Source organism: Lepidochelys kempii, chromosome 1, assembly GCF_965140265.1.
Source record: "Lepidochelys kempii isolate rLepKem1 chromosome 1, rLepKem1.hap2, whole genome shotgun sequence".
In the NCBI taxonomy this organism is placed as follows: Eukaryota; Metazoa; Chordata; order Testudines; family Cheloniidae; genus Lepidochelys; species Lepidochelys kempii.
The window spans coordinates 279,866,909-279,894,744 of NC_133256.1; the positions used below are offsets into that span (position 1 = coordinate 279,866,909).

The window sequence follows — 27,836 nt, forward strand, 5'->3', positions numbered from 1 at the left end:
TTCAGCAACTACTTGTTGAAGGAATCCATCAGCTATCGCATCTAGGAAAATCTGAGCCCTATTATTATTACTAGCACTCATCCTCCAGTCTATATCTGGGAAGTTAAAGTCTCCCATGATCACACAGTTTCCATTAGTATTTACTTTATTAAAAACATTAAAAAGGGCTCTATCCATATCCAAATTAGATCCCGGCGGTCTATAGCACACCCCAAGCACTATCCCAGGGGAGGCTCTAATAGCTTTCTTCCCCAATTTAATTATTGCCCAGACAGACTCAGTCATATCCATTTCATCGCTTCTTATTTCTTTACATTCTATCTCATCATTGATATACAGTGCTACTCCACCACCTTTACCTTTATTTCGGTCTTTCCTAAACAGCACATACCCTTCAATACCTGTAGCCCAGTCATGACTACTATTCCACCAGGTCTCTGTTATACCTATAATATCTGGTTTCACTTCCTGCACCAGTAACTCTAGTTCCTCCATTTTGTTACCTAGGCTCCTTGCATTAGTGTACAAACATCTTAATTTTTGCTGTTTGGCCTCACTCACATTCTGTACCCTATTAGGCACGGTTATTTTACTACCAGTATAACCTATTAGACTTGTATCTACACTGCCCTTCCTCCTACCTACAGCTGTATCCACTCTTACTTCATTTTCTTTCCACTCTATGCTAAATTCTGGCGTGGAGATTACCTGGACATCTCCCAACCATCTCCCCCAAATTCCTAGTTTAAAGCTCTCTTAATCAGTTGTGCCAGCCTCCATCCTAGAAGTCTATTTCCTTCCCTACTCAGATGAAGTCCATCCCGAGAGAACTGTCCTCTATCCATGAATGCCTCCCAATGGCCATACATCCCAAAGCCCTCCTTATAGCACCACTGCCTAAGCCATCTATTGATAGTCATAATCTTGTCACACCTTTGTTGCCCTTCTCTAGGAACAGGCAGAATCCCACTAAAGATCACCTGAGCCTCAATTTCCTTAAGCGTCCTCCCCAGCCTAACATAGTCTCCCTTAATACTTTCCAGTGAGAATCTAGCCGTATCATTTGTTCCCACATGAAGGATAATTAGGGGATTCTTTCCCGCTCCCTTTAGAATCCTTTTTAACCTCAGGTCTACATCCCGTATCTTAGCACCTGGAAGACAGCACACCCTCCTATTTTCTGGATCAGCTCTGGTTACAGGCCTATCTATTCTTCTCAATAAAGAGTCCCCAATCACATAGACCTGCCTTTTCCTAGTGACGGTGCTATTCTCCAGTCTATCCCCTGTTCCCTCTGGCTGCAAGTTTTTTCCATTCCCATTCTCCCTTGTAATCCTTTTTAACCCATCCTGTATCCTCCTGGGGCTCATATTTGGTGTAATCTCCATTAACTCTTCCCCTTTTCCTATAGGACTAACCGCTCTTCTCTTCTTCCTTGCCCTGTCACCTTCAGTGACTACCTGCTGAGCCCCTTCTTCATTTTCCAACTCTGCAAACCTATTCTGAAGCTCTATTTCTCCTTCACTAGCCCGTCTTTTCCTCTGCCTAGTTCTTTTAGTCACATGCTTCCACTGACCACTTTCCTCACCCAGTCTCCCCTCAGAATTCCCTAGTCCTGCTTCCATCTGCAAGTCTGAGCTTTTCCCTTCAGATACCTCATGTCTTTGCTCCATAATCTGCTCAAACCCCTTCCTAAACTCTACCAGACTTTCCACCTGCATCTCCAAACCTCTGATCTTTTCCTCCATCAGCTCTATCAGACGGCATTTCATGCAGACAAAACTCTTACCAGGTGCCCCCTCCAGGATCATGTACATACCACAGCTTCCACATCCAGTCATCTTCATTGTGTCATCTGCTACATGGGTCACTCCCACTGCCACCTCTGAATCTGTCATAGCCTTCCCACCTAAATCCTGTTAATCTGGGAAACACAAACCACACCAAAACACCACCACCCACAGCAAAACCAAACCCCACACAAGCACCACAAGACAAACTCCCCTTTCAAACTCCCACTCAAACTCCCCTGCCCACAGCTCCGCCCGCCAGCTCCTGTGCCGCTGCAGCTGTTTTATCCAAACTGGTTTGTTCATCATAAGCCATAGTATGGCGTATTGACAAGAAAGAAAAGAAAATCCTCACACATCATCTTTAGAGCCAATGAAGAGTGAAAGCTCTCACTTTGCTGTTTAAAAAAAATTATCAGCCTAAATGTGCCATTTGTGCATCATTCTGAAAGACAGGGGAGTGCAAACTTTGCCTATGTGAGGGCTAGAGTGACAACTTGCCAGGAGTCTGAATGCCTTCACTCATCTGCATGAAATGGATCTTTTGAAACAACTCTTGTCTTTAATATGGAGATATACAATGCGGAGTCGACGGGTCCATCACACAATGCTCCTTCATTTCCCTGCCATTGCAGGGGCCTTGAGTACTGATGCACCTTAGTCCCTCCTATTCTCTGCCTGTGGCACATAATAGTCTAATCTTCTGCGGGCCTCATTTATTTTGGTCTCATTACCCTGGTTGGGTTTAGTGTGTGGGTGCTGGGTGTTATTGGTGGCCTCTGATATACAAGAGGTCAAATGATGTAGTAATCCCTTCTGGCCTTAATCTCTATGACTTTATGAAAACAGCCTAGCTTTGTGTATCAGAACTGAGCATTTCATGCTGGGACTTGAAGTCTCCAAGGGCCACCACTTCAAATTAAAATGAGAGCAGCTGGACCACAAGCTACATTTCAGAAGCTGTAGCTCACAAAAGCTTATGCTTAAATAAATTGGTTAGTCTCTAAGGTGCCACAAGTACTCCTTTTCTTTTTGTGAATACAGACTAACACGGCTGCTACTCTGAAACCTGTCAATATAGGTAGGGTGACCAGAGGTCTCAATTTTATAGGGACAGTCCCGATATTCTGGGCTTTGTATAGGTACCTATTACTGCCCACCCCCTGTCCCGATTTGGTCCACTTGCTGTCTGGTCATCTTAAATATAGGCCACATCTGGCCCGCAAGCTATGTTCTGGCCTCTTGTGCTTTAGGTATAATTGCAGTCCGTTGTCACTCGGCTGGAAACGTCTTTGAATCTGCTGCTGCTCAGTGCATCGCCACAGAGGCTCAGTGGTTCATAATATAATTTTTCCTAACGGAAGCCAAGTTTGGTGGGGGAAAAATGGTACACCTTAACTCCAATAAAAACAAATTGCTTGTTGATAAACCTCTTCTTTATACAGCAAGCTTCTCTTTGTGCTGCATCAAGGGCTATCAGCAGAGAGAACTCCTTGATTTTAAACTCATTAAAGAGATAGCCAAAGGTTATGTGCATGTTTTTAATACTAGAAGCTGAAACCACTTGAAGTAATTCATCACCTGGGACTGAGGTCAACTCCCATCCAGGTTCACCTTGTGATACAAAGTTTCACCAAATAAAACCTTACTGCGCAATTTTGCCAAGATTCATCATCATTCTGTGACATTTGGTGTTGCTTAGTGAATGTCACAGAAATCTGGGGGGGAAAAATGCAGGTCCAATCCCTGCAGTTCACCCACCCGGGCAAAACTCTCACTGGCATCATTGGGGCCTTCCACCAGAATAAAGTGTGCAGGATTGGACCTGGAGCAAACAAGTTACACCGGAGCAGGTCATCCATGTCTAGGCAATACATTTTTGACAAAAACAAACCATTTTCTTGAGGTCCTGGGAATGTACAAAGATGATTTTTTTATTAAAAAGACACAAACTTTGTCATTTCATCTAACTTCACACATCTAGCAGCACAGGGCACAAAGCCCCAGCCATTTCATTGAAATCATGTGTATTCTGGTCCTGTTTTAAATGCATTTTTCCCATTTAAAAAGCAGCGGATGGTTTCAGGTTTTGGTAATCTAGATTGAGCAGCAGATGGGCGGGCAGACGGTGGGTATAAAATAGCACTTCAGGAGAGAGCAAGGCAAGCAGCTTGCTCTCATTCATCTCTGCTTGTTTGTTAGGGGAGAGATTCTGTTTGAGGTGTGGCCTATGCATGGGTGGTGCTGATCCTGCTCACAGTACATTTGGTTGCAAGCTCCCACTGACTTCAATGGGAAGAGGAGCAAGCCCAGTGACAGAGGCGATCTAAATGCTGTATGATGGAGAAAGTTCATCATGTATAAATGTTTTGTGTTCTATACATCCTGTCATCTCATCAACTAACAAGAGAGAATGGGTTTTATATAATGCCTTCAGATTGGCAGTGGTATAAATATTTCCAGGCACACGAGGGGACATGGTTGAGAAGAAATGGATTTGATCTTTTCAGAGAGGAAATGAATTGACACCAGACACAGGATTAACCCCTTTCTGCCGGGACTCTGATTTAGTGCCAGAGAAGAACTGCTCTTTGACGAAAGGACTTGCAGTGCTTCTGAGCTGTGCTGTCATTAGCTCTTGAGTCTTCAGGGCACAGTGTCTCCCTGGCTGGTTCTCAGCTCCTCCTCATCGCTCCACTTTTCTTCCCCATTTAGTCCCTCCTGTCTGAGGCCCCTCCTCCTTCACCAGTGACACAAGCACACTGCCCATGCTTCCTCTCTCCACTTGCGGTCATTTAGCTTCCACTATCACTGGCCCCCTGGTACTGCTTCTACTTTGGTCCCCTACTCCCACCTCCCCCTCAGGCCTCCCTGCTCACTTGACTCCTGCTTGCATCTTCTGCTTCCTTTTCACTTGCTCTGTCTGTCTCTCCTCCCTGCCCTCTCTTACCACATTGTTCTTGTCACCGTTAGGGGCAACTGCACCAGTATTTCCCCTCAGTGGTTATAGTACATCAGCAAAGGCATCCACTCTCAGTTTCCAGCTCTCCAGCTGCTACCTTTCTGGGTGGAGAACCACATCTCTCTCCCTTCTGATCCAGGTATTCCCAGGCTGGCCAGGTCCCTGTGTTCACTGTGTGCGGCCCAACACAGACAGATTGCCCAAGGACACCTGCTTTCTTTCTCTTCAGAGACTGAAAACAGAGCGATTGTCAACAGTTATAAGTTACAATGGAGCACTTTCTAAGTAAACCTACTTTATTCTTAAAGTAAAAAAGCATTACAGAGAACACAGTATTAAAAACAATGGAAGAACCCACACATATGCTAATCACTTACCATCATTAATTCCAAACCTGGCAGGCTCAGTCCTTCCCACCGTACCCTAAGGATTGGGCCCTCCAGGGACCAAGGGTCCTGTCCATTTTCTGGATCAGGAAAAAGACCCTGAGTCAGTTTAAAACAAGACAATTTATCCAAAAACCCTTTCTTTATCTGCTGGTTTTCATTTCAAACCATATTGATGAAAAAATAGAAAAATGCTATGAAAATTTTGAGACAACATGCTCAATTTCATTTGAAATTTTTCATGTCATATCATTCCTATTTTTCAAACCATCCCTAGACATGCCTCCTCCCACCCCCCATATAGTTCTGAGCACTTGCACAGAAAAGCCATAGTCCTTCTTTTAGAAAGCAGCTACCCTTTCTACCATCTGCTCAAAATAAGATGCTAGCCGTCATTTCCAGCTCAATCACTGATATCTTAAGCTACCTAGGAGCCATGGTTCAGGAGCTCAGCGTACTGATCACATTACGAAAATAACCATGTTTAAATGTGTTTGTGGCACAGTCATTTTAGGATTTTTTTTCTATCTACACAGGCCAACAAAAGAAGTATGTGCAGTAACACAAACTTATTTCACACCTATATTTAAACATGGCTATTTTTGTAACACGCTGGTTGATAAGAGCTGATATAAATTTCATCTCTTAACCTCTCAAAATCTGCTCATCTTTGATGCCAAAAATCTAATGCCTTCTCCTCGCCTCCATCCTCAAACATAGACAACAAACTGTTCATTATCTGTATCATCATCAAACTGTATCATTTCTCTCTAAATGGCTTATGTGACCTTTAGGATTTTGTTGTTGTTGTTGATGTTAAAAAAAAAAATTAACCTGCTGACAGCTTACATTGAAATTGACTCGTGATATATTATTTGCCCCCAAAGGGCTGGTTATAAGAGAAATGCCAATCCACCCTAGAAGCTTTCACATATTAGAAACATCTTGAACACACAGGCTTATACATTAAAATGTCCTTAGGATGCTATGTACACTCTACTGACTTTAATAATGTTACGGTCCTATTCAATCCTTACCATAAAGCTTACTCAGTTTTGTAAACTGCTTTGAGACCTGCATAAAAAGAGCTCTACAAGTGCTAAAAAATCATATATTATGTCATTGACAGCTCCTGAAAGTACTTTCTGTGTTTGCTGAACATGAACAGTTACTTATCAAACATCACTATAGTAACTTGACTGTTTCTAATTTCCATTCAAAATGCCAGTAGGGCTCTTGTTCACTTTCAAGATGTGCTGGGTAGAAAGCTTTTCTCCCACAGCTTGGGCCATGGGAAATTTGATCAAAACGCTGGCTATGCAAAAGTCAACATTTTAGAACAATAAAGGAACCTAGCATTTTGGTGGGCAGCTGGAGGTGATGGTGAGGCCAGCTGCAGAATCCTCCTTGCCATATTGTGCCACTGATATTTAATCAGCGCTCTCCTTTACATCAGGGAGTTCTGCTTAAATCAATGGCACGATATGGCCCTTGATGCATACTTTACTATCAGCTATTGCTGAAGCAATGCTCTCGTTCTGGCCCATCACCTCAGCCGTTCATTTATGTTTCACATCCGTTAGAAATAGCCACTTCAGAAGCCCCACAAAATTATGGCTTATGTAATTACAATGACCTATCAATACTAGTACTCGTACCATTCTGATATACAGCAGTGGCTGACAAACAATGGAACCACACACATGTTCTCCTACTATGAAAACTTTCTTTCAGAGTACCCTGTAATGTATGCTACCATTTATCTGTATTTTTCCTGGTAAAAGTAACCTCTTGCTCTGTAACTACACACAGGAATTTATAACATTTTATTGCTACCACCTCCACTGCTGCATAGTGAGAGGCCTGTTATCCAGCTGGATTAATAGCATAGCCTGAGGTTTTTAGCTGACTTCAGAGGATATATCTGAATTAGCAGTATAGGATCTGGTGAAATCGGTGCCTGAGTGTTCAATTAAATTAAAATTCCTGGATGTAAGATCTCTCTCAAAAAAAACCCCTGCGGGTCAAATCCTGCCATCTTGCCTATTCCCATCAGTGAGAGGTTTGGCTGAGTAAATATTACGGGACTTGGGAAGACACGTCATCCTATGCCTAACTCTATCCTTATATTCAAGATGTAAGGATGTGTCTAAGGTTAAGTTCACTACACCATCATAGGACCTAATCACATCAGCCACACCATCAGGGGCTTTGTCATAAATATAAAGGGAAGGGTAAACCCCTTTAAAATCCCTCCTGGCTGGAGGAAAAATCCTCTCACCTGTAAAGGGTTAAGAAGCTAAAAATAACCTCGCTAGCACCTGACCAAAATGACCAATGAGGAGACAAGATACATTCAAAAGTTGGGAGGAGGGAGAGAAACAAAGGGTCTGTGTCTGTCTGTATGCTGCTTTTGCCGGGGTTAGAACAGGAAGGGAGTCTTAGAACTTTTAGTAAGTAATCTAGCTAGGTATGCATAAGATTATGATTTCTTTAAATGGCTGAGAAAGGAACTGTGCTGAATAGAATGACTATTCCTGTCTGTGTGTCTTTTTTGTAACTTAAGGTTTTGCCTAGAGGGATTCTCTATGTTTTGAATCTAATTACCCTGTAAGGTATCTACCATCCTGAATTTACAGAGGGGATTTCTTTACTTCTATTAAAAGTCTTCTTGTAAGAAAACTGAATGCTTTTTCATTGTTCTCAGATCCAAGGGTTTGGGACTGTGGTCACCTATGCAAATTGGTGAGGATTTTTACCAAACTTTCCCCAGGAAGTGGGGTGCAAGGGTTGGGAGGATTTTGGGGGGAAAGACGTGTCCAAACTATGTTTCCCAGTAAACCCAGTTAGAGTTTGGTGGTGGCAGTGGAGATCCAGGGACAAAGGATAAAATTAATTTCTACCTTGGGGAAGCTTTAACCTAAGCTGGTGAAAGTAAGCTTAAGAGGTTTTCATGCAGGTCCCCACATCTGTACCCTAGAGTTCAAAGTGGGGGAGGAACCTTGACAGGCTTGTTCACCTGCACATCTACCAATGTGATATATGCCATCATGTGCCAGCAGTGCCCCTCTGCCATGTACATTGGCCAAACCAGACAGTCTTTACGCAAAAGAATAAATGGACACAAATCTGACATCAGCAATCATAACATTCAAAAATTTCATCCTCTCTGGCCACTCAGTAAAAGACTTAAGAGTGGCAATTTTGCAACAGAAAAGCTTCAAAAACAGATTCCAAGGAAAAACTGCTGAGCTTGAATTAATATGCAAACTAGATACCATTAACTTGGGTTTGAATAGAGACTGGGAGTGGCTGGGTCATTACACATATTGAATCTATTTCCCTATGTTAAGTATCCTCACACCTTCTTGTCAAATGTCTAAATGGGCCATCTTGATTATCACTACAAAAGTTTTTTCTCCTGCTAATAATAGCTCATCTTAACTAATTAGCCTCTTACACTTTGTATGGCAACTTCCACCTTCTCTGTATGTATGTACGTATCTTCTTACTATATGTTCCATTCTATGCTGTAGCCCATGAAAGCTTATGCTCTAATAAATCTGTTAGTCTCTAAGGTGCCACAAGTACTCCTGTTCTTTTTTCATTTTCCTTGGGGCTTAATCATGTATTTAAATGCTGTCTCAATTTTCTTGAATGGGGACCTTAATCCAATGAATTCATGAAGACACTAATTTTAATTTTCTTAATTACTATGTCTGTAGGGCAACTCAGCACTTATTTAAGAGGTTACAAAGAATGTTGAGTCCATTAGTCGTGGGGGAGTGAAATGTTAATAGCTTTGCTTAGTTTATGAAACTTTTAATTTTGGCCTTTTCCTTCATGGTGAATGAAATTATTTACCTGAGAAAAGCAATTAAAAATTAATAAAAGAAGAATGATTTAAATGCAAATTCGATCAGAGTGCACAATAAAATCAATTCATGTTACAAAACAATTTGTAAAACAAGCAACTTACTTCAAGATCACAGAGTAGCAGCCGTGTTACTCTGTATTCGCAAAAAGAAAAGGAGTACTAGTGGCAATTTAGAGACTAACCATATATACACACAGAACATGAAAAAATGGTGTTATCATGTCATCTGTAAGGAGAGTGATCACTTAAGATGAGCTATTACCAGCAGGAGAGTGGGGGGGGACCTTTTGTAGTGATAATCAAGGTGGGCCATTTCCAGCAGTTAACAGGAATGTCCGAGGAGCAGTGGGAGGGTGGGGGAAATAAACATGGGGAAATAGTTTTACTTTGTGTAATGACACATCCACTCCCAGTCTCTATTCAAGCCTAAGTTAATTGTATCCAGTTTGCAAATTAATTCCAATTCAGCAGTCTCTTGTTGGCGTCTGTTTTTGAAGTCTTTTTGTTCTAATATTGCGACCTTTAGGTCTGAAATCGAGTGACCGGAGAGATTGAAGTGTTCTCCGGCTGGTTTATGAATGTTATAATTCTTGACATCTGATTTGTGTCCATTTATTCTTTTACATAGAGACTGTCCAGTTTGACCAATGTACATGGCAGAGGGGCATTGCTGGCACATGATGGCATATATCACATTGGTAGATGTGCAGGTGAACGAGCCTCTGATAGTGTGGCTGATGTGATTAGGCCCTATGATGGTGTCCCCTGAATAGATATGTGGACACAGTTGGCAACGGGCTTTGTTGCAAGGATAGGATCCTGGGTTAGTGGTTCTGTTGTGTGGTGTGTGGTTGCTGGTGAATATTTGCTTCAGGTTGGGGGGCTGTCTGTAGGCAAGGACTGGCCTGTCTCCTAAGATCTGCGAGAGTGTTGGGTCATCCTTCAGGATAGGTTGTAGATTCTTGATGTTAAGTTGGAGAAGTTTTAGTTGGGGGCTGAAGGTGATAGCTAGTGGCGTTCTGTTATTATCTTTGTTGGGCCTGTCCTGTAGTAGGTGACTTCAAAAACAGACTCCAACGAGAGACTGCTGAATTGGAATTAATTTGCAAACTGGATACAATTAACTTAGGCTTGAATAGAGACTGGGAGTGGATGTGTCATTACACAAAGTAAAACTGGTTTCAGAGTAACAGACATGTTAGTCTGTATTCGCAAAAAGAAAAGGAGTACTTGTGGCACCTTAGAGACTAACCAATTTCTTTGAGCATAAGCTTTCGTGAGCTACAGCTGTCCACAGTATGCATCCGATGAAGTGAGCTGTAGCTCACGAAAGCTTATGCTCAAAGAAATTGGTTAGTCTCTAAGGTGCCACAAGTACTCCTTTTCTTTTTACAAAGTAAAACTATTTCCCCATGTTTATTTCCTCCCCCACCCCCCACTGTTCCTCAGACTTTCTTGTCAACTGCTGGAAATGGCCCACCTTGGTTATCACGACAAACGGTTTTCTCCCCCCACCCCCGGCTCTCCTGCTGGTAATAGCTCATCTTAAGTGATCACTCTCTTTACAGTGTGTCTGGTAACACCCATTGTTTCATGTTCTTTGTGTATATAAATCTCCTCACTGTATTTTCCACTGAATGCATCCGATGAAGTGAGCTGTAGCTCATGAAAGCTCATTTTCAAATAAATTGGTTAGTCTCTAAGGTGCCACTAGTACTCCTTTTCTTTTTACTTCAAGATGATTTATGTACCTGTAAAGGATTTGCAAGCATTTATTTTGTAAACTTGATAGAATCAGGAGTTTAGATGAAGGAATGACTTAGTCCGTCAGCCTCAGATTGTGGAATATTAATTGTTGCAATATCATTTTTAATAGTTATTCTAAAATTGTATTTGTTTAGATTTGTGATATGAAATATAGAGGAAATGTTAGTCTAAAGTTTGAACTTGGTTTTACATCAAGGGTATTCTTCTGTTAAAATGTTCTTAAAGAAGTATTCAGAAGTACTGGTTTACTCACAGGTACATAGACGGACAGAACTATATATTTAAAATGTGTAACAATAGGCTTTGCTTGTCGAAATAGAAATAAAGAAAAGTAAAACATTTGTAATGATGAAGGATTGCATAGCACTCTCCAGATAACATGCCAGCACTCTCTGCAACATGAGTTAGGCATTTGGCATTTTCCCCAGGACTCAGAACAACTTAATTAAGAATCAAAAAAGTGGATGGCTCTATTAATCTGCAGAAAATATGCACAATTCTTTCTTTAAAATTCCAGGTGTAATATTCTAGCAGAATAAATGGAAAAAGTAATTGGAGACTGAGTTCTTAGTAAGGTTTATCTCTCAATTGCGCCTGATTCTTAAAGTGGTCTAAAAATATCTATGGAATAACTGAGACTGGAATTTCATTTGTTTATTACAAAATTTTAATGATCAGATAACTTGTGCAAAATCTATAATGCTTCCCTCTCCAGCAGCTGCCTTGTCTGATTGAGAGATCTCTAGCTCTTTTGGCTGGCTCTGCCAGCCATCCCACTTTGACTCTTCCCTGATGGTTCCAAGTAACTTCACTCCTTTGAGAAATCTCAATGTAGGTCCCAGTCCAGCAAAGCACTTAAGCATTTCCTTAATTTTAAGCACCTGCTTAAATTCTGTTAAAGTCAATGGGCCTTGAACATGTGTTTAAAGTTTACCTCATGGTTAAGTGTTTTGCTGAATAGGGATGGGTTACTGAATCGAGGACTTAAGCATGTCCCAAACAAACCATATTATTTTACAGCTTAATATGATAATTCATTGATATCAGAAATGTTCCTGAGATTGTAAAGCTATAGGGTACATTATAAAGTGCTTGTGACATTGTTGGCACTGTAATAACAGCAGTAACCTATGTCCAGTAACTTAACCTCACATAATTTCTAGATTTGTCCTCCACTATTTTTGTTGCAAATCTTAGTCATTTTTAAACTTGGTACATGGAGGGCCCTTTAAGTGGGCTTCCTACACGGCAGAGAACATAGGATTTCTTGTAGATATTGGTTGAATTGAAATGTAAATGCTGAGACACAGTTAACTTGGGCTAAGTGGGCCTTTTCTTTACTTGTGATTTTCTTGTACAGCTAATAGTTGTTCTGGTGTCTATTTCTTTGTTCTCTCAGAGTCCATCCATGTAGGATGGCACAATAAAGTCATTCTTATTGGTTATATGTCACCATACGAATCCATTTTAGTTCTTGGCATTTACCACTCACCTTGTTTTTCTGATGTTTCATTTCCCTGTCTGTACTTTTCTTTTTCTAAATTATAAAGTCTGACTTAATAAAGAAGTATTCACAAAACAAGTACCTGTACAGACAAAAGGCAGTCAAAGTATTATTTCATTTATGAAACTTGAGTGCAGTAAAGTCCAGCTTTTAGCAACAATGTGATCACTCATTGCTATTTATCAGTGTTTATTTAAGATTGTAGTTGAATTAAGAACAAGGAAAATGCAATTTAGTGCAGAAAGGGGGTCACATAGTCTAGGCCTTAGTTAATTTATCTTTTATGACAGAGTCCATTTTCTGCTGCAGGTATTATTCCATAGAAGAACATTTGTCTCCTGAAAGTGCATCTGCAGCTGTAGCATGGACTAACTCACTGGTAGCATTTAATTTGTGTGCCATTATTCAGTTATCAAAAAAAAAGTGCATGCTGAGAAACACTATGTTTATTTAATAATAGCATAAACAGTAGTTTTGATAGGCAGAACCAATTACACTAGTACTTAGCTGGGAATACTATACCATTAGCTCAGAAACTGTTGTCTAAAAATCTCTGTCACTGGACTAGAGGGATTCATCAGTCAGCTCTCCAGATAAATGCTAATAAGGAGATAAATTGATGCACTGTACACACACAGTTTGGTAATTAAATATGGTAGTATGTTCCCTTAGCTCATGTATGTGGGATAACTTGCAACAGTTATATTTCCTTTTTACAATATATTGTTGTTTATAGGCTTGAAGTGTAATTAAGCGTTTTCATTTTGTTTTGGCAGCAAATGAATTTAAAATTTCTAGATTGGATGAGGGATTAAGTTCTCACTTACATGCATGCCCTTTTATACCACTCTGGCAGTTTTGGAGACAGTGGGGAAGTTAAAGTTTGTGAGAGTTCACCTTGGAAAAAATACATCCCTATTAAGGAGAATTTTCCTATGTTGCACCCTAGTTCTCAGAATTTCACATTTCTTCTTAGAAACGTGCAAGGTTAAATTACATCAAACAGTTGTTGTCTTACATGTAAAAACTGGTTTGACTTTTCAAATTAGCATCTACCTTGAATTTTATGACAACATTTATTATATACCCATGTTGTTATATCTATTTAGACATCTATAAGGCATTTGAGTTAGTCCCACATGACATTCTGATAGTCAGTTCAATATTAAATGGATTAAAAACTGGTTAACTGATAGATCTCAAAAAGTAATTGTAAATGGGGAATCATCTGGTGTGTTCCAGGTGGGGTCCAGCAGGATTCTGTTCTTTGCCAAATGCTATTCAATATCTTTATCAAAGTGCTGGAGGAAAATACAGAATTATTGCTGGTACAATTTGCAGGTAACAGAAAAAATTGCTGCACCCCTTCCTCTGCCCCAACCCCCTTGCCCTGAGCCCCTTCCTGCACACAGCACCCCCTGCCACACCTTGCACTCCCTCCCACACCCCAACCCCCTGCCCCTGGCCTACATTCATGGCCCTGCAAGCAATTTGTCCACCCAGATGTGGCCCTCAGGCCAAAAAGTTTGCCCGCCCCTGTTTTATAGTGACACACAAAAGAAGCTTAATCTATTCAATTTATCCAAGAGGAAGTTAAGAGATGACGATCATGATAAATGTGGAAAAAAATTCTGATAGTAGGTTGCTCTTTAATCTAACAAAAAAAGGCATAATGAGGTCTAATGGTTAGAAGCTGAAGTTACACAATTCAGACTAGCAACAAAGCGCACATTTTTTAATAGTAATTAACCATTGGAACAACGTATCTGGGGCTATGGTGGATTCTCCATCACTTGAAGTTTTATATCAAACTGGATGTCTTTCTAAAAGATATGTTATAGCTCAAATAGAAGTTATGGCCCTGATGCAGAAATTATTAGGTGAGGTTCTGTTGCCTGGGTTATAACGAAGACCAGGTTAGATCATCACAATGGTCCCTTTTGGCCTTAAAATCTATGATTCTATGAGAATTAAAATATAATGGACTTTCACTGACCATCACTGACTTCAATGAAACTACAGTGATTTATACTTGCCGAGGATGTAACCCTAAAATCTTATATACGATAGGAACAATTTTACATGGGTGAAACCAGTAGTGTTGCACTTGAATAAAACTGGTGGAATCGAGAATGAGGCCCTTAGATTTTTCCTAAACTACTTAGCCACTCTGTTTTGCAGTTCTGCCTGGAAGTTGTCATTCAAAAGCAGCAAAAGGATCACTGGAACTAGAGAGAATACACGCTTTCGTTCTTATAAAGATTAGTTATGCAGTATATATAGAAAATTAATTCCTTCCATTTGCCATTTTGTTTACATGTTTTACCTTTGAAATACCACCCAATCATTCAGTGTTCCTGATTGCAAAGACACCAGACTGCACTTTCAATAAATAATTCCACTTTAATGACAAAGTAATAATTTAGACAGATACAGTGCGCACACCTGCAAAAAAATATATGCAAGCTGGTTTACAAGCTAGAGGAACAATAAACCAATAAAAATACATCATCCAGTTAAGTCCGATGACACCAAATACTTATTATTAGGGCTTTACAAAGACTACAAAACTTTTCAGATGATTTATTTCACTGTTTCTGTCTATTTACATGATATGTTACATCAAAAAATGTACAAAATATAAAATGTATACAGACAAATGTTTCACAAACAATTTTTAAGTTGTAAACTAGGTGGACTCACTGAGATGTATTGCAGGAAGTTTTGTATATGGTAATATTGTGTGTGTTTGTGTCAAAAATGGAAGGAAACGATTTGCAAATTTGTTCAGAACACATATATAACAAAGAGCAGCTGGTTTTTTAGTCAGCTCTCAGATACATGTGCTGACGTTTTACAATAGAAACTGATCTAACTTTTGGGGCTCCACATCAGTCTGACTACATTCTACATGCATAAAATCAATTAGAGTTTGTACTAGGGCAATAGCACCGTGTAGGGACTGCTAGATTCACTGATGCAGCTCAGTGCCATTGAAAACTGCATTGATTTCTTTCAGACTAGCAGCCGTGTTAGTCTGTATTTGCAAAAAGAAAAGGAGTACTTGTGGCACCTTAGAGACTAACCAATTTATTTGAGCACAAGCTTTCGTGAGCCACAGCTCAGTGAGCTGTAGCTCATGAAAGCTTATGCTCGAATAAATTGGTTAGTCTCTAAGGTGCCACTAGTACTCCTATTGATTTCTTTGTCTTTGTTTTACAGCAAATGACCACAGGGTGGCCACAAAGAGTTAGTAGCACCAATTACACATCCTGAAGGTAACATCCACGTAAGTGTACAGTATGGATACACAATGCCATAGCCCTTGGATTCTTTTTTTTAAATTATTTTATCCAGTTATTTCTTGTGGCAATAGCTTTTCCAATTATTCTGATAAGTTTTCATGCAATCTGTTTGTAGCCTGCCATGACAGATGCACTTCAAATTTCATTTTTGCCCCCCAAAAGGTATTGGCTTAAAATACAAATTGAAACATGCTCACTCTAGCATTGATAGCTCCTGCATAGTCATAGCAACTGTAAATACAGGACAAACACACGAGGTTAAAAACAGCTTTTAAGGTTTGCATTCTGTCTTTGTTTGCAACATTGAGGAAATCTCAGCAAGTGTAACATCTCTTAACACCAACAGGATAAAATACAATTTCTTGTTTGTTTGTTTTGATTTGTGCAAGGCTTTTTATATTTACAATACCCACCCAGTAGACTGTGCAAAACCAACCCACTTTTACAGTATAAACTCTTCCTCTTCCACAGTGGACATCACTGCTTCAGTGTTCTTTAATGCTGTTAATTTTTTTTTCATGTACAACAATAGCAATCAAAACAACATGCTTAAAATTAGAAAAAGAAAAAAAATAAACAAATATTTGTGCTCATGCTGCATCAAGTGCATCCAGCTCTGCTGGATAAGAATTCGAAACATCTATCCTTCAAAAACTCCATTCCACAGGACTGAATGGACCTGGGTCAGCTTTCTCAGCTTTTAGGTGATAGTGGAAGTGGGTTCTGGGTTTCTTGTATATTTCCTAGGGTAGGCAGAGCAATCTATTCACAAGATAAAAATACTATATAGCAACTGTTCTTTCTCCTATCCATTTCTTAAAAAATCATGATATACAGATATGAGGCTACTGTGTTAACTGACGTTATTTTGTTAGTAAATGAAAAAAAAAACAGTGTAAATTACCAATGGTTTAGGAATTAAACCAACTGTAAAACTGTTCTAGAAATCTGTTTTAAGGCAGTGAAACAGCACCATAGGAAATGTTCCTTCTTCCACTGAAAAGGCTCAAACAAATGAAGCCCTAAAAAGCCTTTAGTCAGTGTTGGTTAATAATTGGTATAAAACTGTAAAGGAGTGGGCAGGTGGTTAAAAAAGACCTTTGTGGTAAAAACAACTTTATAAAATCGGTGACTTGTACACTAAAAACTTCATGGAGAGTCACTGTGACCATGGCAATTAAGAATTAAATTGGCACTTATCCAGCATATCACAGTAGTGTTTTCTGGTGATAGCACAATACTGTTTGTGCTTATTGAGTTACTATCATCATCTTTGATTCATTTTGGAATGGGCAGTAGTGTACGACAAACACTACTGTAGTCCTGTGACCAGCACCATGTGGCACAACAGAGGATCAGAAGAGGATCAGAAGACTGCATTGCTAACGCAGCACCTCAGAGAAAAGTAAAGGAAAAAACAAAGTTTTCACTGTAAACTTTTAAAGAGAGAGAGAGAGAGAGGAAAAACAAAAAAAAAGGTTCCAGTTTGGCTAACACATGTGCAATCTGCTTAGTTGCCCTCCATTTAGGGCCCTTTCCAGTTGATTAATGGAGTCTTACTTGGCTCCACTGATATTGAAATGCCTTGAAATTAAACAAATTCAAGCTTTCCACTTAAGATTTTAATTCCTGACTTTGCAGAGTTAAGCCTCCTGCCTACCTACAACACACCACCCTTGTTCAGGGACCTCAGTGTGCTGCTTTAATCCTGGCAGTAGTCAGCGGCAATAGATTTTACTATAATCCCCTACCAAGGTTCGTCCCCTCTAGAGAGTTGATTCAAGAGAGGAATCCAAAATGTCATCATGGTGGCTGGTGCTATCACTGTCACAGCTTTGCGCACTCGAGTAATTTGCTGCTTCTTGGAGCCGCATTAGCATATTCATCTGAGAAAGGAGGTAAGGAAATGTTTATGTAATCACTGTAGCATTTAATGCAGCAGGGGCTACATCAAAAATTAATTAAACGATTCTGGTGTATGCAGTGTGCTGGTACCCAGAGTGAGAGAAAGGGCAAAATGATTTTGGAATGGGCAAAATATCAGTGGCTGCCACCCCTTGCCCAGCCTTCTGTGCTTTAAATAAATACCACAGAGTGGTAAAGGTCTAATAAGCCATAGGGATATAAGAGCGCTGCCTAATAACTCTACAATTCAGCGGTGTGAATGGCTGCAGCTGCAACACAGACAGGCAAAGGAAACAGTATCACAGCTGGACATCTGGGCCCGTATTTGGAGACAGTCAAGCCTCCAATAATGTTTTGGCTAATGTAGGCAGAATAAATTGGAAAAGCAACTGCAAACATGATCACACGAACACACACACACCCTCTCAGAGAGAGAGAGAGTGTGTCGGGAGGTGGACTGTAGCCAGCTGCTACATACAAGAGCACCATCTGCTGCTCAAGAGCTGACCTCAGCAAAAGGAACAGTAACAGAAAACAGCAGACCATAGTCCTGAGGAAAGGGGAAGCATAACATAATTCATTTGGGTATTATTGGAGCCTGTAGTGCATTTGATAAACATTCAGAAGCCAACGCCTGCCTGAGAAAATTGCTCAGATTCTTGGCGACAAACTCAGTATAATGACGATAATTTTATTTATAAAGCAGCACTCATGCCAAAGTTCTCAGAGCACTGAAAAACATTAACCTAATTTTAAGACAGTGCCACATTTTAGGTGAACAGTTCAGGTTCCTTGTAACAAAAAAACATGCAATGAAAGGTAAGAAGAGGGAAGGTATTTTATTTGTGTGAACCCTTTTCAAGTTTGCTTAGGAATCCTTGAATGTCCTATACTTCATAGCTAAACCATTCACAGATAATTCTATAAGCTTTGAACATTGTACTGGGGATACTACGAAGCAGCTTTAAGCTCCAAATTCAATGTGCGTGTTATATACCCTATGTATGAGACAAATACTGATGTGTGTGCGTGCGTGTTACATTCTATGTATGAGACAAATTCTGAAATGCCTTGTTATCTCATACAGGGTCAATGGACCTGATTCATCACCACTGAAGTCAGTATCAACCCTCCCATTGGCTTCACGCATGCAGGTCCAAGCCTAAATGCAGTGAAGATGCTACGCTTTTGCTACATGGGGGATGGGAGAGGGTCCAGACAGCAAAGATTCATTATGGTGGGACACTACTTCTGCACTACAATGGAGGAGTCTTAGCCATTTCTGCACACTGCAATGTGGAAGGGATAGTGAATGGGCTGGGAGAGTGGCTAGGAGATTCACTCACACTGCAAATCCTAAAGGGCTAAAGGACCACTCCTATATTTGTCAGGTGGGAAACAGTGGGTCATACAGGCTAATTCCTCACATTATCTGGAGATTCATGGTCTGATTTCTGGGAGATGAGCGCCCTGAGCACTTGTGGGGACTCAGGAGTAATTTCTTTAGTGCCAATTTACTTCGGAGCATTTTCTTCAGAGAAGGTCCCTTTTCTTTGGGCTTTCTCCATTTTTCAGAATACCACCCCCACCATAGGTGCAGTGGGGTTCTCTATATTTAAATTATGGATGATAACAAACGCAGTCTACCGAGTGAGATTTATAAAATAATAGGACTTTAGTCGGGCTGATATAGTATACCTTTAGCAAGGGACATAATAGTAAATCCAAACATCCTTGGGCATATTAAATGGGCAAATAAAATAATGCATTACATGTTTTGTTTTGTAATGATTTTGACTGACTTTTCCCCCCGATATAGTAAGCAATGATGCAATAAGAAGTTATTCTGAGATATTCCTATGAATGGGAAGAAGGATGTTCAATTCCCTGTTCTGCTACTGTGTGTGTGAGACCTTGGTAAGTCACTTAATCTCAGTTTCTCAGTTCCCCATCTGTAAAATGGAGGTAATATGTACCAACTATACAGGTTTCAGAGTAGCAGCCGTGTTAGTCTGTATTCGCAAAAAGAAAAGGAGGACTTGTGGCACCTTAGAGACTAACCAATTTATTTGAGCATAAGCTTTCGTGAGCTACAGCTCACTTCATCGGATGCATGCAGTGGAAAGTGTAGAAGATCTTTTTATACACACAAAGCATGAAAAAATACCTCCCCCCACCCCACCCTCCTGCTGGTAATAGCATATCTAAAGTGATCACCCTCCTTACAATGTGTATGATAATCAAGGTGGACCATTTCCAGCACAAATCCAGGGTTTAACAAGAACGTCAGGGGGGGAGGAAAAAACAAGGGGAAATAGGTTACCTTGCATAATGACTTAGCCACTCCCAGTCTCTATTCAAGCCTAAGTTAATTGTATCCAATTTGCAAATGAATTCCAATTCAGCAGTCTCTCGCTGGAGTCTGGTTTTTCTGAAGTTTTTTTGTTGTAATATCGCAACTTTCATGTCTGTAATCGCGTGATCAGAGAGAGTGAAGTGTTCTCCAACTGGTTTATGAATGTTATAATTCTTGACATCTGATTTGTGTCCTTTTATTCTTTTACGTAGAGACTGTCCAGTTTGACCAATGTACAATGCAGAGGGGCATTGCTGGCACACGATGGCATATATCACATTGGTGGATGTGCAGGTGAACGAGCCTCTGATAGTGTGGCTGATGTTATTAGGCCCTGTGATGGTGTCCCCTGAATAGATATGTGGGCACAGTTGGCAACGGGCTTTGTTGCAAGGATAGGTTCCTGGGTTAGTGGTTCTGTTGTGTGGTATGTGGTTGCTGGTGAGTATTTGCTTCAGGTTGGGGGGCTGTCTGTAGGCAAGGACTGGCCTGTCTCCCAAGATTTGTGAGAGTGTTGGGTCATCCTTCAGGATAGGTTGTAGATGCTTAATAATGCGTTGGAGGGGTTTTAGTTGGGAGCTGAAGGTGTTGGCTAGTGGCGTTCTGTTATTTTCTTTGTTAGGCCTGTCCTGTAGTAGGTGACTTCTGGGAACTCTTCTGGCTCTATCAATCTGTTTCTTCACTTCCGCAGGTGGGTATTGTAGTTGTAAGAATGCTTGATAGAGATCTTGTAGGTGTTTGTCTCTGTCTGAGGGGTTGGAGCAAATGCGGTTGTATCGCAGAGCTTGGCTGTAGACAATGGATTGTGTGGTGTGGTCAGGGTGAAAGCTGGAGGCATGTAGGTAGGAATAGCGGTCAGTAGGTTTCCGGTATAGGGTGGTGTTTATGTGGCTAAGTCATTATGCAAGGTACCTTGATTATCATACACATTGTAAGGAGAGTGATCACTTTAGATAAGCTATTACTAACAGGAGAGTGGGTTTGTGGGGGGGGAGAAAACCTGGATTTGTGCTGGAAATGGCCCAACTTGATTATCATACACATTGTAAAGAGAGTGATCACTTTAGATAAGCTATTACCAGCAGGAGAGTGGGGTGGGGGGAGGTATTTTTTCATGCTTTGTGTGTGTAAAAGAGATCTTCTACACTTTCCACAGTATGCATCCGATGAAGTGAGCTGTAGCTCACGAAAGCTTATGCTCAAATAAATTGGTTAGTCTCTAAGGTGCCACAAGTACTCCTTTTCTTTTTGCAACTATACAGGGTGTTTTGAGGGTCAATTGATTAATGTGTGTGAAGTGTTCAGCTAGTATAATGATGAGGGTCATGCAAGCACCTAGACCAGGGATCGGCAACCTTTGGCACGCAGCCCATCAGGGAAATCCGCTGGTGGGCCGGGACGGTTTGTTTACCTGCAGCATCCACAGGTTCAGCCGATCGCAGCTCCCACTGGCCGTGGTTCCCCGTTCCAGGCCAATGGCTGCAGGAAGCGGCAGCCAGCACATCCAGGCCAGTGGGAACTGCAATCAGCCAAACCTGTGGATACTGCAGGTAAACAAACCGTCCCGGCCCACCAGCGGATTTCCCTGAGGGGCCGCGTGCCAAAGGTTGCCGATCCCTGACCTAGACGATGGGAAATACATACAATGAAATTACTGAGATTTTAAAATTGTAACATAAGGGTGATGCTTTCTATTCTGCTATGTTCTCCTGCTTTTCTTCTTCTTTTTGATATAAATTAAATACATAATGGACCAGTTAACTGGTGTATTCTTTATATTTCAGATTGCTAGGTTGAAACACAGACTACAAAGGTAAACAAAAAGCTTTGTTCTTACCAAGGGATCCCCTTCTGTGTCGCTTTGTGGAATGTGCTTGGAGGTTGTTCCTTCTTGTGCCGATGCGTAACCCTCAAACCCAACGTCTTCTGGTCTTAACTGAAGTAATGATGGCCATTCATGCTGCACAGGTGCGGAGCTCCATGGGTAAGTATCTGCTACCCACTTTGAGGGATCCTCCCATGGTGCTCTTTTACCATACATCTAAATTATGGATATAATACATTTAGTTATTTAGACTGCGTGCTTTTCTATACATTACTATTTATAACATCGGACAAATGAAATCAAACACATCTAAATAGCTTTTGCAGCACAGACTCAACTTTCAAAAGTGCTCAACACCCACAGCGATGGCCTGAAGCTCAAAAGAGCTCACTTCCAATAGGCACCCAAATGAAATGGCTGCATATTCAAAAGTGCTCCACACCTAACAACCCCCAATGAGAACAAAAAGAAATTGAGAACAGTAGAAGCTACAAGTTTTGATAAAATGTGAAGTGGAACTTTGGGAAAGGAGAGAGAAACATCACAAGAAGTTGTTTGCGAGGTACTTTGAAAATACAAACCCATTTTAAGTGACATTATTTTCACGCATCTTGCAAAGAAGGGGGACATAGGAAATATAAACAGAGATGTTCCATTTATACAGGCTTAGGGAAGCTGTAGTAGAACAATAAGCAAGCCTCTTTAATCTTAAGTAGGGACCACCTTCAATAGGTGAAGAGAAGAAATTCACCTAGCTCCTTTTATCTCCAGTTTACTCAGAGTCCTATTTTCTCTGAGTGTCACAATGATCTTTCCTGGACTCAGATTATCTTGGTCCTATTGCTTCTTATAAGAACATTTCTTTTCTGTATAGTGTAGGCCCAGCAGTATATATCTATCTATCTATAGCTATAGCTATATCTATATATACAAAGCAAGTCTGTAGGACTTCTGTGTATTATTATGTTGTTGTTAAACAATTCAGAATGTCTAAGAACTGGGCTGGTTTGTGGCAAACCTATAATTTCTTCTGGATGCTGCCATCTTGTGCTCCAGAATTGAAGTTTTCATTTAAAAAAAGTCTGTAGCCCTCATGATTGTGAAAATTAATTGAACTACTCCTGTTGATATCAAGTTTATTTTTGTTTTAACTCTGCAGTTTAATGAGGGCAGTTTAAATGTTAACTATTTCATTGCTTATTAAGGTACTCAAGAAACAAAAGACATAACCATATTATGAAGATGACTCATTTGAATGTCTCAAGTGGGTGGGACTTGGCATGTGGGTGGAGCATGAGAGACTACCACTATTTTTTTTCTTATTAGTTCCCCCTCCCCCCTGCGTCTAAATAAGCCGCACTAATCTTGGCATGACAGTGCCTATCATATGTTCAGTACTCTATCTCAGTTAGTTCAAGCAGTTTTAGAAAAGAGAGATGCTTCAATAATGCAAGATTCCAAACCTCACCCTATGAAGCAGTAATTTCAATGAGTGTTGGCTGTATTACCAGATTAATTTTTGGCAAACGTTACGTTTCCACACCATATTGTTCGCAGTGTTGCTATAGCCATGTTGGTCCCAGGATATTAGAGAGACAAGGTGGGTGAGGTAATATTTTTTATTGGATCAACTTCTGTTGGTGAGAGAGACAAGCTTTTGAGCTACACAGCACTCTTCTTCAGAATTCTGAATTCCTCAGAGCTCTACGTAGCTCGAAAGCTTGTTTCTGGCCCAACAGAAGATATTTCCTTACCCACCTCTTTCCATAGCATGCAAAGTTGTAGTGAACAAAAAGAGAACAAATGTAAAGGGGCCAAACAGAAAATGGAAAAAAAATCAGGTAGCAGGATTACTCCAAGAAATTTGGGAATAGTTAGGAATATAGAGGAAAGAAAAGAGAAGCAAAAATGCCACAGACAAGATGGGAATAAGAGAGACATTAGAGAGGACAGAAACTGAGGGAGCAGTAAGACAAAAGAGAGTCAGATTCTCATGTCCACCAACCCTTGGTGCAAAGTGCCTTAAAGTAACTGAAGAAGCCCATTGGAAAATAACCATAGCATGGGGGAACTGCCTCCTACAACAGCTGCAGTCCATACCCTGGTGTATGTGGAAAGATGGGCTATGTTGGGAAGAGTTGTGGGTGGGATATCACATCTCTGCTATGCCCTGTGATAGACCCAGTCCAGTTGGGTACAGCAGAGTAGTAGAAGGCAGATATACTGGCCACTGGATAAGCAGTTTTCTGTTCCCTGACTGACCAGAGCAGGGGCTGCTCCAGGCTAGGGTGGACACACGACTCCAATTAGCCTGCAAAAAGAGTCAGCTGAAGCTGTTAGGCTAAGGAGAACACCTGACTCCAATTAACCTGCAAAGAGTCAGGTGAGGCTGTTAAGCTAATGTGAACACCTGACTCTAATTAAAGCCCCTCTGATACAATGAAAGGGCTTCCTCCAGTCAGTCTGAGGAGAGACAGGGAGCCAGAGGAGAGGAAGTGTGGCTGATGGGCTGGATAATGAAGACACTCTAAAGCCACTGGAAAGGGAGTCCTAACGTAAGGGTGAAGAAAGCGTTAAGAGAGAGAAGCAGGGAAGCTGTGGGGAAGTGGCCTAGGGAAATGTAGCAACTCTGGCAGCGAAAGGTCGGCTGCCAACAGCTGCTGCCATTAGGGTCCCTGGGCCGGAACCCAGAGTAGAGGGCCCGCCACTACAGAAACACCTCCTGTGAGGGGAAGACAGGCCCCTGCCAGGACAGGAGGCTAAACTGTTCTTGAATAAGCCAGTAGGGACAACAGATTGCGGGAGTTTTCTCATCAATCTCCTTCCTGGCTTATGATGGAAAGGACTCAGTAGACTGTACCCGGCCCTAGAAAGAGAAGGGCTTCATGGAGGGTGGCAGTGAGCCTCTGAGGCTAGCATAAACCGCCTGGAAGCGTGGGACCCATGGGGACAAGGTTGGAGCTCTGCTGCAGCCTGTTCCTCCACTAGTATAAAGTCCTTGAGGTCCTTCCCTTGTGAAGTCCTCACTCGCAATGGGTGTGGTGACCCTGAATTCCTCCTCTTCATTACATACAAGTGAAGAGAAGAACAAGAGTGTATCGCCGTGTCACAGACAAGCACGGTCTTAAGAAAAGCCAAATCATTCATCAGGAAGTGCAGGAGAAAAGGGGTCTGATGCTTACTTCTAGAATTCTACCCCCTTTTTTTTGTTACTGTGGCACAACGCATCACTCTGACACATTTCTGAAACGTACCCTGGAAAAAGCTTATAAAAACAAAGCCAAAAAATGCTTTTTCTTTTTGAAGCAAGACAGCGTTTCTACCTACATACCTGAAGTCCCTCTCTCACGGCCTCCAGAAGATATGGCACCAAAGAATAGTTCCAAAGATCTGTGAACCACACTCTGGAGCCATCAACATCCATGGGGCAGGGGAGGAAAAGGCGAGGACCTGAGAAGAAAAGTTTTTTGTTAAATAACATGAACTGTGAGGAAAAAAACCTTCCAAAAAATGTAAGGGAAGATGACTACCACGGCAAACTTGAATAAAGAGAATGTTTATCCAGCACTACAATTATTGGCTCGTACTGAGTTCAGCTTCATTTTATTAAAAAAATAGAGTCCGTCTCCCCCTCTTCTAAGGTCTGAACTACACTTGAATGTTTTAGTGGCAAAGCTAAAGAAATGTGATATTTTGCCATTATAAGCCTTAATGAAGACACGGTTACACCAACAGAAAAGTGCTTATGCCAGTATAGTTTATTTCACTTTGCTGAACCCAAATTAGCTATATCAGCACAAGCTCTTTTATACCAGTGTAACTGTGTCTACATTAATTATAGTGCGTAGATAAGCAGCAAAGCTTTTAAATGTAGACACGGTTAGGGGGGAGATCCTTGGTACAGGTCGATGTTTCCATGGCAAACACTGTATATGAAACTCTTTAGTCCAGTAGTAAGGATAGAAATCCCAGGAGAACAGACTTCCCCATGAGATTTCCATTACTCCCTTGTTTCGGTCAGGTTGGCAAGGCATATTTCCCATGGTGATTTAATGTTTTCAGTCTCAGCTTAAACACAAGATTTTACTAAGTCAATTCAACTTCTACAAACTTTATGAAAGGTTCAGGCTTTACCCATCTTTCATTCTGCTGGCTGAGAAAAGTCTAGCAGCACACTGTCTTGCAAGGACTCACCAATGGTCACATCTGAAGAGCTGTGTGTTTCTAAAAAGCTGTTGAGATGATGCCATGTCTTAGGGATCCAGTCAATGATCTTGATGAGGTCATTATTGCGCATGTTCCTTTCTATTTCTGTCTCAATCAGTTTCCTTCTCAGATACCTGCCCAGGAAACCTTTTACTGGTTCTGTGTGATTAGCACATAGCACCCACCTAATGTGAAGAGAAAACATCAAATAATCATACAACAAATAAACATTGCCTTCCATCTTAAACACAGAAACAGTGACATCAGTGGTTAATGCTGCTTATCTACTAAAAGTCAATTCTAATAATAAATCATAAGGATCGATTTAGTCTGTATCACAAGGGTGATCTCAGTGCCTGTGCTTTCTGAGCCAATGGAAATCCAGTATGTTATAAGGTGGGCATATTACTACAATTCTGAACACCCTGCTGCCATGGCAGTAGGGTAGCAGGAATGATATTCTGTCTGTTTTGCCAGGTGGAAAAGTGCCACACAGACAGCTGTCATTAAGGGAAAGGGGGAAGAGGCAAACAGCTGTAGAGTGTGACTAAATTCAAGATGGGTGTTGGAGGATAAGCTGGAATGAGAGGAAGGAAGGCTGAGAGGCCTGCACAGGGGAAAACAGACACATTTAAAGACAAAGAAAGTGTATTTACCTGAAATTGTGATGCAGCTCTAGATTTGGTGATGAAGTAACCCCTTGGTTCATTGTTCCAATAATATAGGGACTAAAAAGAGAAAAGTAATACATTTAGTAGGAAGCTTCACTGCCACAGAATCCATCCAGGAGCCTGTTCAGAAAATATTCTTTATTTTTATCTTGCCTGGAGCCATCTTTGACAAAAGAAAGTGCAGATGCTGTTTGGTCTCAAATTCCAATGATTTCTGGCCAGACTTATTTTTAGTATATTTGTTCTTGCTTTTTTTTTTTCCTTTTCACACTTATATTTTACTAGTGGTCATAAGCACTAAAAATAAATGAAGCAAAACACTGCTCATATACCTCATTATCTGTGGCCTGTTTAGTGGTTTTACTTCCAGGAACCAGTGAATCTTAGGAGCACTGAGCCATAATACACAAATATTTTATGAAGGGAAGCCCTTACCACAGGCACTTTTATAGCAGAAATAGCCTGATTAATTAACTTTTCCACTCTTCTACAGCCAGGTAAATGTTTGGCTCACAGTATAGCTGTTGGAAACAGGAGGTCTACCACAAAAACAGCAGCTACCGTATAGCATACTCCATGGGTCCATCCTGTATCCAGGAAAACACCTTATGGATAACTACCATCATACATCTGTTGTTACCCTCCCACAGGCTCTGGGATCTTCTGGAACTAATGTGCCTGTGTTCCATGACACAGATGTGTTCTACAGCAGTGGAAGGGGTTAAGATCCTGATTCAGCAAAGAATTTAAGCACATGCTTAACTTTAAGCATACATTTAAATGTCATTGAAGTCAGTGGGCATTAAAATATGCTTTAAGTGAAGTACACACAAGTGCTTGGCTGAATAGGGATAGAATTACTCACATATTTAAAGTTAAGCACATGCTTAAGTACTTTGCTGAACCGCGATATGAGTTACAAGGGTTCCTTATAACATATTTCATCATATCACACTAATAAAGAGCTTTCAATTGTTTTAATCACAGAAGGCAGGGGAATTAAGACCTGCTACTTACCATGTATTATATTTACAATTGAGGAAACCATTGAAGATATCACTCAAAGAACCAATATGGTGGAGGTTATCAAGAATTATTACTACAGGGAGATCAGCACCCTTGTTGTCAGCACTGCACTGCTCAGCCAGGTTAGCTAGATACTGACGCAGATCCTTCAGCAAAAGAAAACAAATAAAACAGGAGAGTAAAATGCATTTAGTCATTTAGTAGGGGGGAGATTTTCAAAGGCACAAAGGGGAGTTAAGAAATTTCCCCCATAGCT

General features: G+C 40.8%; 1 protein-coding gene across 5 annotated transcripts in view; it reads right to left on the minus strand.

The window, feature by feature from the left end:
* Positions 1-27,836, minus strand: part of NAV3 (neuron navigator 3) — a 415,305-nt gene that overhangs the window by 33,928 nt on the left and 353,541 nt on the right. For 4 of the 5 annotated variants that reach the window (XM_073327697.1, XM_073327695.1, XM_073327698.1 and 1 more), the window contains 6 exons: positions 27,572-27,726; positions 26,540-26,611; positions 25,872-26,068; positions 25,009-25,127; positions 21,690-21,893; positions 14,701-17,477 (listed from right to left, as the gene is read on the minus strand). In XM_073327697.1, the coding sequence (XP_073183798.1) occupies positions 17,358-17,477; positions 21,690-21,893; positions 25,009-25,127; positions 25,872-26,068; positions 26,540-26,611; positions 27,572-27,726 (867 nt within the window). In that variant the 3' untranslated portion in view covers positions 14,701-17,357. Of the gene's footprint in view, positions 1-14,700; positions 17,478-21,689; positions 21,894-25,008; positions 25,128-25,871; positions 26,069-26,539; positions 26,612-27,571; positions 27,727-27,836 lie in introns of those variants that run through there. The other variant, XM_073327696.1, reaches the window with a different exon arrangement.